The 14,934-nt window shown below is 40.5% G+C and overlaps 1 protein-coding gene across 1 annotated transcript; it reads left to right on the forward strand.

Moving 5' to 3' along the window:
* The first annotated feature begins 6 nt into the window (after positions 1 to 6).
* FKTN (fukutin) lies at positions 7 to 14,149 on the forward strand. The gene is made up of 9 exons (XM_033086513.2): positions 7 to 199; positions 1,469 to 1,528; positions 3,375 to 3,578; positions 5,029 to 5,306; positions 6,032 to 6,164; positions 7,737 to 7,866; positions 8,952 to 9,085; positions 9,315 to 9,442; positions 12,462 to 14,149. The coding sequence occupies exons 1-9, from the start codon at positions 95 to 97 to the stop codon at positions 12,673 to 12,675; spliced, it is 1,386 nt and encodes a 461-aa protein (XP_032942404.1). The 5' UTR covers positions 7 to 94; the 3' UTR covers positions 12,676 to 14,149.
* Positions 14,150 to 14,934: the final 785 nt, after the last annotated feature.

The following is a 14,934-nucleotide window of genomic DNA, read 5'->3' on the forward strand; positions in this document are numbered from 1 at the left end:
ACGGCTGGCGGCGCTTTGCGGCAGCGCTTTCCGGCCTGAAGCCGCAGAGCGGTGAGGGCGGCCGGGCAGCGGCTCCCGGAGCGCCCCGGGGCTGATGCAGAAAATCAACAGGAACGTGGTCCTGGCACTCCTGTCGCTGACCAGCCTGGTTTTCCTGCTCTTCCAGCTGTGCTATTACAAGTTCTACCTGTCGCAGAAGGTGAGAGAGGGAGCGCGCTGCCCGGCGCCTGGCAGCGTTTCCGTGCGGAGCGCTGTGTGGGCGTGAATCCCGCCCCCGGAATTCCCTGGGGCGGCTCGGAGCGCCGGCAGGGTGGACGTGGGGCGGGCAGGGGTACAGTCGGGTCTGAATTCCCAGCCTGGAATCCCAGTCACTGTGTCAGCCAGGGCCCTCCGATTTCTCCCGGAGGGAATAATGCTCCTGCCAGCTTGGAGTAGCCACGGCTCTAAACCCTCACCTCTCATTGCTCGGTGACTTTTATTGCCACCGAAGTGCCACCGAGCGCTGTCTGAGGGCTCTGCTGAAAGGAGGCAACATCTGATGGATTCAGGTTTTCCAACACTGGTGTGGCAGAGAGAAATCCCAACTTTTTCTCCAGTCGTCTTATGCCTTTGTGACTCAGTGCTCCTAAAGTGCTGGATGTTACAGTTTAAATCCTGCTTTTACACCTGGAATGCTGTTTGTATATCCTTTTATACTTGACCTGGACTGTCCAGGTGAATGATTTTCTGCAACACTGAAAGAAGTGAATGTTACTGTAAATTAAATCCTCTGGTGGCTTCATAGTTTACTGTTGCAACTCCGATTCAACAAAGGAACTCCCTTTATTTTTACAGAAGAACCGTGTATGTTTTCAAGTGCTCTGACTTGTTTTTTTTGCTTTTCTTTCCGTATTAATTGGCAGCAGTGTCAGTGGCAGGTGGTGCTGCAACCTTCAACCTCTTTCTCTGATTGTTTCTGATTTTTAAACAACTTGTGCTTTTGAAAGGCCGAAAGCTGAGCCACAAGCTGCCTTGACTGTCTCACGTGAATATGCTGTCTTTAAAATTGAATTGTCTAGGATTTCTCCTGGAAAGATTGAGGGACAGTCCCCCTGTCTTTGCCCCTGTGGTATTTGCCTGACATGGGTTTGTCATCCTCCTGTTTTACATTTGCTGGCACATTGGCTTGGAAACCCGAGGCCTCACCACTCAATTCTTGCATGTCTGGAGGTCCCTGAGGCTTGTGTTGTCCTTCTATATATACTTAAGCCACAGCAGTTGTTTATGATTTCACATTCAGTGCTGTAACTGAGTGACCAGAGGCATAACCCCAGCCATAACCATAAAGCAGATAAATGTCCCTGAATGTCATGTTAAAAAAACAAAGATTCAACTGAAACTTCGGGGTTTTTTTCCTCTTCTTTCTCCCTCCTCTTCCCATTCTATTTTTGTTTTGTTTTGTTTTGGTTGTTCTTGTTGTTTTTAATAGAATGGAGCAGCTTTTTCCAAAGTCAGAGGAAGCCAGTCAGGCCAAGACAGCACTAGATGGGTATGTACAGTGTCACTGGTTCATACTGCTCTTCCACAAGTCTCAGAACTCAGCATCTAGTTCTTGTCATCTTCCTGGGCGCTTTCTGCTTTGAAGGATGAAGAGATGCACTTTGTAACTTTGGTCAATAAAAAAAGTATCAAAACATCTGTGTGAAGTAAAATTGAGAAACAGTTACAGCTTCACAGCCCTTGCTAAATCAGTGCTTAGATGTGTTATTAATGTTTCAGGAAGCAACATCTGTTATTTCTGAGACAGGAGTGTTGGTCCAGGGTTTTGTGTCCTTTCTGGCTGGGTATTGAACAGATTGGCTGGTTTGCCTTGCAGCTTCTTGTTGGTGTGAGAAGGTCCTGGGTCACACAATCCTACTTTGCCCACTCCAGATGTTTAACGTGCTGGGTCACTGTTCTGTTATCTGCTTGCGCTGGGTTGTAAAGCTCTTCCCAAGCAGGAAACTGTCACATTTCAGCATTCACCACCTGCTGTATTCCAACCCTTGTGACCAGGGCTGGGAGTGCTGTTAGGTGCTTGAAATGGGATATTTGTTGTGTCTTGCTTCAGACTTGCAAGATTGAACACAACCAAAATGCCCACCCTGGGGAATCAGAAGGTCCCGTATCATATTTGTAGTTTGGATTTGTTTGGAAACAGTTTTACAGAAGACTTTTTGTTAACTGATCTCCCAGTGGAAAAACAGCACAGATGGCTGAGAAGAAGGATGTGCTGGGAGCTGGCTGCCTTTCGGTTTGGATGCAATATGATAATGTTCCTAATTAGCAGAATGGCCATTTAAAGGCCTGGTTTCTGCAGAGCAAGAGGGAAGGTGCTCTGGTTAAGAGCTTTCCCTGGAAAAAATCCAAACCAACTGCTCTGTGGACTGCTTGCTTGTGCCAGGAATGCTTTGCTATTCTTGGAGGTGACACCACTTGGAGCTGTCTACCAGATGTGAGGTTCCCAGTCACAGGGAGCTTCCAGTCTGGGCAGAGCTCTCCTGACAGTTCAGCTTGCTCTTCTGAGATCTTTAGTGATAAAGGATGCTCCATGACCCTGACAGGGGCCTGCTGCTCTCCAAGTTTTCCTCAGTGGTGTATTCAAAATACTAAATTTGAACATGTTTCTTGGTGATGTAACATCAAGGCCGTGTCTTTCTACCTTTATGGTTTTTAAACTTATTTAAGTTTCAGCTGAAAGCATCTGTTTTACGGTAGTAGTGATGGATGGGGAAGGTGGATACTTTTGCACATATTTTTTTCCTGTTCATCATTTTGGTGTGCCAGTTTTAGTCACAGAAGTAATACGGGCACATCACTTACCTTTCAGCTCTGCGTAGCTGAAACCACTATGAGAGTGGCCTTGCATCTGCCTGTACCACACAGGTGATGCTGCTGCCAAAACTCTGTTGTTGACCCACATCCCATCCTCGTGTTTTCACATCTCTCTGAAGCCAGACCTTAGAAGTCATTGAATGAAAATATTACAGTTGAATACATTTAAGTAGCAGGGTGGCTGTGACTGCTGTAAATGGCTTCTGTGTGCCATGGATGTTTAAATGTGCTTGATTGATGTTCTCCACTGAATCAAGTTCATAACCCCTTGCATCAGGCACAGAACCTTCTTGCTGAAGCTTTTAAATCCTTATGCAATGTTGAATGCCCTGAGTAGACCAGAATCCAAATTCTGCAAGTGTGGCACTTGCATCCTACTTTCCCACTCAGTCTCACAACTCTTTGTGGAAGTGAAGTGTAACTCAGTGGATGTATTGGGAGATAAGTTTTCTGTGGGTTGGGGTTTCTTTCTGTCAAAGAGTTTTAATGCTAAAATGGTGTTTCTGTCCACTGTCAAACAGCACGTGGTTAGGAAGTTCCTAGGATTAATATCCAGTCACAATATTCCAGTGTATTTGATTGATCCTTTGATTCTGGGACTGATTAATAAAGACATTGAGCAGATCAGAAGCTCTCCTGATGGCCCCAGCCCAGAATGCAAATACTTCTGTGCTCCAAGAGACTTCACTACCTTTGCACTACTGGACAAAACATGGAAACATGAAGTAAGTGCACATCTTCAGTTCACATTTGTGTATTTTAATGCATTCAGCTGTTCTTTGATGTTGTCACTTAATGCTTTCATATTTATATCTGAATTCATATAGTGGTAATATTGTATGCAGAGGTGATTTCATTTTAAGGTAAAAGTTGCCCATTTACTAGCCTGGATACACTAGGAGTAATTTGTAGCTAAAACTTCTTAGAAGCTGCCTGCAATATTAAAAAAAACCGCCAAAACACTGATAGTCAGGGTCTATGCCAAAAGGAAAGAAAGAAGATCTGTTAGAAAGGAAGGAGGAAAACCTTAATGCCTGTAATGTAGATGCAGCTGTTATGAATCTGGAGTTTGGGGACTTACCAAGAAGGAAATGCAGGTGTTGATGTGACAAGTCTGGAAAAATTATCATAGTTTGCTGGTTTGCATCTCTTTTTGCACATCCTTGTACTTAATACATTTCATTTAATGTGTTGGTATCTCTGCTTCTCTGGTGGTGTTAGGACATTTTTAATGTCTGTGTTAAAAACAGAGGTGTGTAGCATGTGATGAGGGACAAAATTAAATCCAAAATTATTTCATCAATTAAGTGTAATCTGGAAATATTTATTAGATTAATTTCTATAGACTACAAATACCAATAGCAAACATATTTTTCCTTTTTTTTCAATTCGAAAAAGCGGGAGACATTGAAATGGTCAGTGACTATTTCACTGAAGAGCTTGAGTGAAGATGGGTGTCACTCTGGGCCTGATCAGGCAGTTGTTTTACCCATAGTTGTGAAGGAATTCAAGAAACTAAGACTAAAGTTGTGTGGCAGCACACTGAGATAAATCCATTTTCCCATTGCTTTGTGTCTCAGTGATAATTTCTGTGTCATTCAGAGGAATGAGATATGCTTATACAAAACATTTCAAGGGGGGAAACTGCAGATGCTGAATGGTTTGTATTTTGATTTTTTTAATCAGCCAGAATTTAATTCCCTTTATTTGTGGAAATATGGAAACCTGTTGCCTAAGACCAATGCTCAGTGTTTGTTGAGATTTTTATTTGCCTCACAAAAGAAAGTTTTGGAGTAATCATTTTTGTGTTAGTGGTGTCGTTATTCAAGTACTTAGGAATACCAAATTTGGTAGAAGAACTGTTTTAGAGACTAGTTTGAGAGTTCAGGGTGGGATGCTATTGCAAGGAACAAACCTAGTCCAAGCATGGCTTACAATATTTATTTGTTATTTTATTTTGTAGTCTGAAAGACAAAATTTAAGACAAGGAAAGAAGGTTGTTGCAATTGCTTGTGGTTGCTGGTCTTCAAGCTCTTGGAGATTTTTGATTCATTTGTAATTAAGCCTAATTAAAAATGAAAATGGGGAATGGTGTGAGTTAATAATAAGCATTTAGCTTTCAATTTTGGTTTCCCTAATCTTTAGCCTGCTCTGCTCCGTCTTCCTCATTTTCAGGTGGGTCTTTTTAGAACTGCTGAGAAGATGGGCTTCCAGTGGCTAAAGATTATAAACAAGGACCCCCGCTTGGATGGAATGGATGACCTGTCTGGAATGGAAATTCCCTTGCACTACATATTCAAACTGGCATCCCATGCCATTCACCTGGTGGTCTTCTATGAGAGGAGTGGCAATTTCCTCTGGCACGGACCCCTGAGGCTCAAGCAACACATGGACAGAAAGTTTGTGCCTTTCCGGAAACTCCACTTTGGTCGCTACCCTGGGGCGTATGAAAAGTGAGTTCGCAACAGGGGAAGGAGAAAGCCATTGTGGCACTCCTGAAATTACTTCCTCTGTGTGTTAAACTGTTCTCTTTCCTGTAGTCAAATTCTAAAATTCAGCTCAGTTATGATTCAGACCCCAAAGTTTGAGAACATAGTTTCTGAGAAAATGAGAAAAATATTAAGATGTTTCACACATTTAAATCTGTTTTACTTTTTTTCTTTAATTTGACCCCATTCTTTCATCCTTTTAAAACATGGAATCTGTGTGAGTTATGTGCCTAAATGTTTGATGTATACTGCGTAAGATGTTAAATAACCCCACTTCAATCATTATGAAGGTGGAATAGTTTTTAATTTTTGAAAGCAAATAGCCTCAAAGTACAAAGTAAAATTTGATTCTTGAGGGCATCCCATATTTAGACAACCAAATAACCTGAATTTTAAAATGCATTGAACAGCATCTCTGAGCAAATTCAAGTCATGAGTCAGTAAAGGAATCAGTGATCTGACAAACGAACTTGGAGTTTGGAGGTGGAAGGGATTTTTTTTAAACAAAGTTTTGAAATGTGTGGGGAATTTGGTGAAGCTCTTATTGTTTTTTTGTAATTTTAATTTGTTTTGGCAGTATTTGGACAGAGTTACGTGCTTTAAGATTATAATCTGAGTTAAAGGAAAAAATACCATGTGGTTTGTAAAGGAATTAAATAGGGTAATATATTATCTTTCTTTCCATGCAGACCAGAACTTCTGCTTGTTTCCATTGATGACTTAAAGGTTCAAATTCCAAAAAATCCGTCCAGTTTCCTAGAGGAGATGTCCCACTCTAGATTTCTTGAATGTAGGTACAGAGAAGCTCGGGCTTTTTTTCAGGTTAGTGGTAACCATGTGGTGTTCTCTGAGATGAAATGTGTGTTTCCACTGATTGACCCAAGCCTAAGAACAGTCCACTGTTTGGTTTTTTTTGTCTAAATGGGACAGTTCACATGCACAAAGCTAAATACAACCCTTGATTCACATTCTACAAAGCTTACTAAGTGGTAATAAAATCAAAACTTTACCTGAGGATCGTGGCCTTTTTGTTTTTTAACTTGTGAGCACATTTTTTTTCTAAGAGGGAACCAACACATCCATGGTTCTTACACACTCTTACTATTAAATGGATCTCATGTAAATAAAACGAAGATCTTGTGTATCTTCATGGCTGAACACTGTCCTTATGGCAGTCCTTGAAGTTTTGAGAAGTGCTTAATTTTATGTTTTTTGAACAATGTCCTGCAGTTCCTTGTTAGTCATTTGGCTTATTTGAAACGGTCACATTCCAAAGTGACTGATTGAATTGCTTTTCTGACTGTAAGCTAATGTTTTCTCCGCTATTCAGAGCATTATTTTTAGGATTTTACTACTTGATTAGCAGATAGAAAAGTCTCTGCTGCAGTGTGGGGGACATTTTGTCCTAACTAAAGGGCATGAGTTATAAAGTGATGAAAAGTTCACAGTTAAGACTGTACAGTCAGACTCAGATCTTAGAAGCTGAGCCATCTCTGAGTACATGGAAGGAGGAGAAAGGGTACCGGAGGCTCCAGTCTACAGTCATTCAGATGTTGGGGAAAGGGAGGACCACTCCTAGGAGGGTCACAAGGGTTGTTGTCTCTTCACATGTGGCAGACAGAAAAATATAGTCCACTTCAGCCTCCAGGCAGAAATAAACACAGGCAAAGAAAATGTGCCCCTAAATGTTTACTGAACTTTGCTGGAGCTTTAACACTGAGATAGGCAGCTGACTTTCTAAAGTTTATTTTGGCTGCTTGTTGCCCAAGAGCTCTTGAAGAAATCCATTACAAAGCCGAATGTTTGTTCCTTTGTTAGGATTGGTAATGTTTGCCCAGCCTCCCGTGTTGGTTTTGGCTTTTCATGGACAGCAGACCTTGCCACAGCTCTGTCTGGAAGATTTTTGTGTTCACACTGTTTCTCCTTGGCAGTTCTCCTCAAAACTCAACACCCAATTCTGACACTTGGTGGCGCCAAATAAATTAATCATGGAGTTCTGGAGGTTGGAAAAGCCTTGATGTGCTGGCAGGGACTGATTCTGTCCCTGTGTTCTCTTTGAATTCCAGGAATGGACTTCAGCATGTGCAGAACAAGGGCTCACCCATATTGCTGCCAAGTGCTGACAGTCAGTGTCTAATACGTGTTTGCTTATTCTAGTCTACTGTGATTGTTCATTCTGATGGTTAGGAAATAAAGGAAGATTGATGATTCAGAGTTTTAATTTCAACTTGTCATTCTAGTGCATGTTCTGAAAATGGACTGTGTATGTAAAAACAGATATTAGCCCAAGTATTAGTTAAGTAAATTTTTTAAGGTCATTTTTCCCTAGGACACTGAAGAAATGAACGGAAACATTTGCTCTCTGACAGTAACTTGCTTACTCTTGCCTTCCAGCTGTATCCTGATGATGTCTCTCTTGATGCAGTGGAATTCAGGAAAAAGGCAAAATCCTTGCTTCATCTGGCTGCCCTGACACTGAATAACTTGGGAGTGAAGTTCTGGCTGAGCAGTGGAACATGTCTTGGTAAAAATTTGTGTTGTGTTGCGTTTTTAAACTCACCTGAAACTTTGAACACTTCATCCTCCATTGCTTGTGATGTCACAGAAGGAAATGTACTGGGTTGGAAGGTAATAACGTTTTGCAATAGGCCTTTTTGCTCTTGAAAAATTGCTTTTTCTTCAGAAAACTGAGTTGCAGAGATCCTGGGCAAATTTCCAGTGGAGCATTTAGTGTTGTTAGAATTATCTGTGTTGTGTTCATCCCTGCTAGGAAGTAATCAACAGTTCCCTAATTTGTATGACTTGGAATTCACCAAAGTGCCAGTTAGAAAATGCAGTCATGAGTGCATATTTCTGCTGTCCAAGTACACTCTAACCCTGCTTTTCTTCACATGCAATTAGATGCTCATCACTGACTTCTAAAATGCAGCTTGCATTAATTTATTTTCTTTCAAAACAAACTTTTAATAAAATGTCAACCCATTAGAGTAGGTAATTCAAGTTTTTAGTTCTGCTGAAGGTAGAAGTGTCTTGTCAATGGTGAGGATTCCTTTGCTACTGAAACACTTAGTGAAAACTTGTGTGTGCATATTTGCCTTGTATTTATTTAATCCTAGGAAATATAATTTTCTGAATGAACAGTTACTAAAAGATGCCTTAATGAAGCAGACAAAAGGATGTCCCACTTTGTGTCTTTTTGCTTTGCAGTGGTGATTGAAAGATGATTAACATCTTGGATGCAGTATAGAACAATAGTTGAAAATCAGAAGCACAGCTGTGGCCCTGTAGCTGTTAACTGCTGATTAGATTTGGACCCACATAAAGAATTTAAATTATTTTTTTTATATAAATGCATTTAAATTAAGAAACTGGAGATATTTTGTCTTTGTTTTCTCTTGCATTCTTGGCTTTCTGAAGGGAGAGAGATGACTGTAAGTGCAGTGGTTCATCCCATGCTGAGAAAAAGGCAGAAGTCTTGTTTATAGCCTCAGTCAAAGACTTTTACCTGGTGATCTTAGGACAGTTCATTTTTGTGTTGCTTTAGTTCTGTTGAATTTATGTTCTTGAATTAACCAATTTGGGATTTTTCTGTTTTATTTCCCCCCCCAGGCTGGTATAGGCAGTGCAATGTCATTCCTCACAGCAAAGATGTGGACTTGGGAATCTTTATAAGGGACTACAAACCAGATATCATTCCAGCCTTTCAGAAAGCAGGGTTGCCACTGAAGCATAAATTTGGCAAGGTACACAGGAAATGAACATTTTACTTCATGTGTGTATTTCTGTCGATTTGTACCTTTGACTTCAGTTGCAGAAGAGTTTAATAGTTTAAAAATAATGCAGAATTACTGTGTTTTCTTCAGTTTGAATAGAGATCACCCTCTATATCTGATGAAAATTGATTTGTTTTCTGCTGACATAAGTTGCTTTGTATTTTCATTTGTATATACAGTGTGTATTTTTGTTTTCCAGGTGGAAGACAGCTTGGAACTCTCTTTCCAGGGAGAAGATGATGTGAAACTTGATATTTTTTTCTTCTATGAAGAGGATGACCACATATGGAATGGAGGAACTCAGGCCAAATCAGGCAAAAAATTTAAGTAAGAACTGAATTTGTACCACTAGTAGGAAAGAAATTGAACAAGCTAGTGTTTACTGATGTTATTTTATGTGCTGTTGCCCGGCAAAGTCTGTGCTCTTTGTGGAAATGTGGATGTCAGAGGGGAATTTCTGCACTCTGAGACCAATGAAGCAGAGAAAGAACAGTCCTGTGCCTTGCTAGAGAGTAAATGTCAGATCTCTTGTGAAATCAAAAGCAGACCTGGTGTATCATATGTCAAGCAGATCTTGTCTGACTGTGACAGGCTCTCAGTTACGTAAACACCCAAGATGAGAAAAAGTTTCTACAACAGTGTTTATTGCACAATCAAATTTTGTAGTAGAAGATTAATCCTTAGGTGTCTGTCTTGATGAGGAAATACGGCAGAAAAGCCTCAACTCTCCTTGCACAGAAAAGCCCACCATTTGGGATTTGGAGGTAGCAATTTGGAATACTGGGTTGACAGTAGTGTTGTGACAGCAACACAGATGATTCCTGCAGACCTTACTGTTCATGTTCTGAAAATGGAATTTTGAATAGGATCCCATGTTTCTTGTTTCACACCTTTCAGTATGAAATCAGCAAAAAAGCTTCCCAATCTACTCAACAAACTGATATAGGTTTTAGTAATTAGATTTATTGCTTTCGATCACATACCTTCATTCAGAAGGAGATAGCTGCAGACTAGTTGAAAACCTTGTAGACTTCTACTGGATTTAATTATCTTTCATATTTTGCCTGAAATGTATTTGTTTGTATTTAGCTAATGGGAATTAGTGATCACTGTTGGATCTAGTTGGAGTTAATGTCCAAATCCTTGTCTTAATTATCTTTGTTCTGAAGTGATAAATAAAGACTGGGAAAGATATTTTCATAACCAGCTTCAAAAGGCATGTTTTGAGAAGAAAGACCTCTTGGAATATCCCCACAGAAAATGTATCATGTAGCAAAGTTTTTTGGGTTTTTTTTTTTAGAATACAGCAGCAGTTCCAGTTTTCATGTGTGGTGCATTCTAAAAAGCAAGCTGGCCAATAAATGCCTTTCCTTCTCTTTGTGCTCCTTGTGCATCTAAATTGCAGTAGCTGTTTCTATGCCAGTGGAATTGACACTTCTTCAAAATTCCATCAAACCTTGGATATTTGAGAGATGTGTTTCCTCTGTTTTTTTGATAATGACTAGACCAAGGCATGAGAATAGGGGGTAAATGTGACCCTGTGCTGCACTCTAGCTTCTGTATCCTTGGATATTACAGCTCTCTTGGAACTCCATCTTCTGAAAAGATGGAAAGGAAAACTCTTTCCTTTTCTTGGAGCCTGTACTTATTTTTGGTGGTAGCTTATTGAAAGTTCCAAATATAGCTTTCTAGTTCAGTAATAACTTTGCTTAGGCATAGCATCATAAGGAAACCAAGCGTCTAATTCTGAGCTGGAGTTTCTTAGTTTAATACACGCAGAAAAGCCCCAGGAAGACTGCCTGTTTACCACCCTGAGCCATGTCACAACTGTAGCTGTTCAGAATCCTTATCCAGGTAATTCCAAACATGTATTACTTCAAATACATCCTCAAAAACAGATAAGAGATCCAGCTTTTGTTAATGTGTGGTGTGAGAGTACTTGGCATACTTAATCTGAATATGTGCAACACCAGAATGACTCCTAATTTTGCTTAGTCTCCAGCCCTGTCAGAATTTTGGAGGACGATCAAAGTGAGAAGGTCAGCCAGAGAAGTGATTGTTTGCTCATGCTGAATCCTAAATCCACTCTAACAATTTCAAAGGAATTATAGAGTCAGAAGAGATGTTGATTGCTACTAGGTCATCACAGAGAAGGGTAGAAGTTCTCTCCTAAGATTAGAACTGAAAGGTAGAAGGTATTTTCTTTCAGAAAGCTAAATATTTGCAGAGGCATACTTTCTATACATCTAAATTAGAGGGTGGAGAGCTAAAGCATTTCTCATCGAGTCCCTAAAATATTTCTTGTAGTAATTTTTAGCCTCTGTTTCCTTGGAGAGCTGGTTTCTAACACTCACAGTCTGGCTATGTGGTTTGCATTTCCATGTGCACAAACACTTCCCTTAGCATTCCTGACACAAACATACATCCTTCTGATATTGTCTTGGAGTTGCAGCAATTGAGGCTTCTTGTTTGTTTGCCAGTTTAATACTGGACAGTTGCATTCTCCAGCAGAGAATGAGTATCTACAAAAACAGTCTGGGAATCAAATCCACACTGTTTGCTTTAATCCTTAAAGTGAGTTAATTCTGTAGGTTTTTAGCAGAGAGGACTTTGTATAGGAGTTTAGTTTAATCAGCAGTCTCTGGATATATTTCCACAAAATGCTTGATCCCTTTTTTCCCCCTCCACTTAGTACATGATGAAAATTTTTTTTTTGTTTTCTCATATTGTTTGCTGAGAGCTTAGAAATAAAATTAACTTCAAGCTTGCAAGAAGATGGAGGGGGAAGTTCTCGTTCATCATACAAATGTACAAACCTTTTTTTAAAATTATGAAGTGCTTATGGTTTCTTTTTAACCCTTGAAAAGGAATTTTAGGATAATTTGTGTGTGTGTAAGTCTTCAGAACTTCAGAAGTGGGAGTGATCCTCTGCAGGAATAGTGGGTAGATTTCGGTATTGTTCAGCACCTCGCCTCTGACACTTCTGTAGGATGTCGTTCTAGTCAAGCTGTGAACTGCCACTCCTCTAAGCATTATCACCCTCACCTTTCTAGAAGGGGTAACTATTAATCCCATCTTTAACCGGCAAAGCGGAGGCAGGGACTAACCTATAGGTGGCAGAATGATGTAAGTGCAAGCAACAGAAGAATTAGGAATGCTCCTTCCTAAGCACAAGAAGCAAATGTTCACCAGTTACTGTTGATAACACCCTTGTCCAGCGTGTAAGAGAAAAAACAGTATAAATGGAACATGGCCACTTCCTGCAGTTGCTTGCTTTCTCGTTGAACTTATTTAGAGGTACATTCTAGCCTTTTGCCAGTAACTGTACCCTTTTGTTCTGGCACAGGTATCTCTTTCCCAAGTTTACTCTGTGCTGGACTGAGTTTGTGGAACTCAAGGTCCACGTGCCCTGCGAAACCCTGCAGTACGTGGAGGCCAATTACGGCCCGGAGTGGAAGGTGCCTGTGAAGACATGGGACTGGAAGAGCTCACCCTTCAACGTGCAGGACAATGGAGTCTGGCCTATTGATGAGTGGGACAATGTCATCCAAATCTACTGAGCCCTGGCTGCTGGCAGAGCCAATGCCTGAACTGTCAGTTTGTGATTTCCCAGTGCCCAAAGGCATTGACATCCATTCCCTTTGTAATGCCCCATGTGTTTCCTGAGGAGACATTTACCTCCCTTTGCTTAACAGGTATTTTCTTCACCTTCATCAAGCTTTTTCCAAGTGGTAAACAGAGAAGATGAAAAGCAACTGAGGAGAAGGGAAGCTGAAAGAAAAGCTGCAAGAAAGAAAAGGGAGTAGAGACGACTGTAGTGGACTTATGGGCAGTTGACTGTTTAAATGTGAACAGCAGCCAGGTGGCTTTGACATTCCTGGGATCATCAAAACTTTCAGACTGTTCAATTCTCAAGCTTGAGAGAAGGTTAGGATGGGAAAATCTCAGAGATTTTCCAAAGGAGATCATGTGACTGTTTGACTTCAAAACACCAGGGTTTTGAGTACCTCAAATGTGTTTGATTTGAGGCTGGTACATCCCTACCATGGGCAATGTGTCACTCTTGGGAGTGGAATGTTTCTGTGGCACAGAACCTGTGTGACTTTTACGTCTTGGAGGTGTCTGGTAATGGATAGGTGAAACTAAGTAAATGGAAGGAGAAACTATTCACATTGGACGTTTTTCAATTCGTCTTTTCTTGTTTAAGAATGTGAAGGTGCATGCTGCTGGGATGGCTTCCCCATGAAAAGGAATAAAATTCTGGTTTTAATGTCTCAGTCCTTGAGTTCTCCCTGTAAAAGACTTGATCAGTTTTTAGGAAATTACAGCTATCCCTGCTTTCCTGCAAGTAGATAGAAATGGGGATTATTCACAATTTTCTGTTTCACAGAACAGAGGCTTCTCTCTAAGGGAAAGGAGAAATGTGTACAAATACCAACTGTTCCATCAAATTTGCAGCAGCAATCCTGCCAGTCCTCTCAGTTTCAGTTTCTCCTGCCACTGAAACACTGGAGTAATTTGTTCAGCTTCTGGCAACGACTTGTCAGGCTGGCTCTGCAATTGGATGGTAACTTTGTTTGCTCTGCCTGGTGAAGAAGAGAGAGATGTAAAATCCTGCTAACACAATTCACTTGCTAAAGTAACCATGACATTTTAAGGGATAATTTCTCAGGTAGATTTTCTTCATACATTTTCCCTGAAATGGAAAAAAAAAGTGAATGTCCTTGTGGTTTTCATGTTTGTAACTCTGTTGTCCTGAACTTCTTGGTGTAATAACATGCAGTAAGCCTGTGAGTTTCTCAGATGTGAAAATGTTTTAAGAGTGAAAGAAAAGATGCTCTCAGAAAATTATAATCTGTCAAATTTTTGACTTTGTAGATGAAAAGACTAATTAAAAAAAAATGCATGTGCCTGAAAGGGAGGATGTCTGGAATAGTTGATTATACCTTAAGGTGTTCTTCAGGTTAAAATATTTTCTCTTCAGAAGATAAAATGTGTATTTAACATTGATTAAAAGGAGGGTCTAATTTGCAACTTGTGATGCTGTTTCATCCTTTGTTTTGTCATCTTGGGCAGCATTTAACACACTTCATTGCAGTTACAATGACATAATGCACATAGGAAAATCCTGAAATGTTTCTTACACTCCTTGTTGACTGCCTGTCTTTGAGCATCAATTTTTTAACAAAGACACTTGGATACAATAAAGATACTCCGAATAAAGCAGATGCCCACATGTAGAATAAAGGATCCTTCAGTTGCACAGAGAGAGTTCACACTGTACATCTGTCACTCTCTGTGCTTCGGCCACGGATTTCCTGCTTGGACGTAGATTAGGTGTGGCGTGAACATTATGGAACTGCTGCACATCATGAGGCTGAAGCCTTGGCATTCCCACAGAAACAGCCAGATTGAGGCATGCCTCCTCTTAGGTTCTCCTGAATTGCCTCATCTGAAATAGATTCTTAATTCTGTGTTACCTTCTTAACTTACTAACTGCCTTCATTTTGCAAGTGCTCTGGAGAGGAGGGTAATTCCTAAATTCTCCTAATGGTCTTAAGCAGCCATATGCAAAGTCCCTTGGCTACCCTGAGGCAAACAAAGTTTTTCACGTTATTTATGTGCATCTGTTAAAGACAGAGAAGTGTTCAAAGCTCCTGAATAACAGCAAGGAAAGACTGAAGAAATAGCATTGCCTGAAGAGAAGGAACCATAAAAGGCCATTTTCAAAAGCCATAAACGATGGTTGCAAGAAAAGAAAGGAATAAGTGTGCTCCCTTTCCCTGGGTGGTAGGATATAGAAGGAGGAGGAATGCCAC

This window comes from Catharus ustulatus, assembly GCF_009819885.2.
Source record: "Catharus ustulatus isolate bCatUst1 chromosome Z unlocalized genomic scaffold, bCatUst1.pri.v2 scaffold_29_arrow_ctg1, whole genome shotgun sequence".
In the NCBI taxonomy this organism is placed as follows: Eukaryota; Metazoa; Chordata; class Aves; order Passeriformes; family Turdidae; genus Catharus; species Catharus ustulatus.

Bases quoted from the DNA above. Each gene is read 5' to 3' on its own strand.
- FKTN (XM_033086513.2), top strand. From the start codon at position 95: ATGCAGAAAATCAACAGGAACGTGGTCCTGGCACTCCTGTCGCTGACC. The intron at 1,529-3,374 runs GTATGTACAGTG...ACTGTCAAACAG, and splicing joins GCCAAGACAGCACTAGATGG to CACGTGGTTAGGAAGTTCCT. The intron at 6,165-7,736 runs GTTAGTGGTAAC...CTTGCCTTCCAG, and splicing joins AAGCTCGGGCTTTTTTTCAG to CTGTATCCTGATGATGTCTC.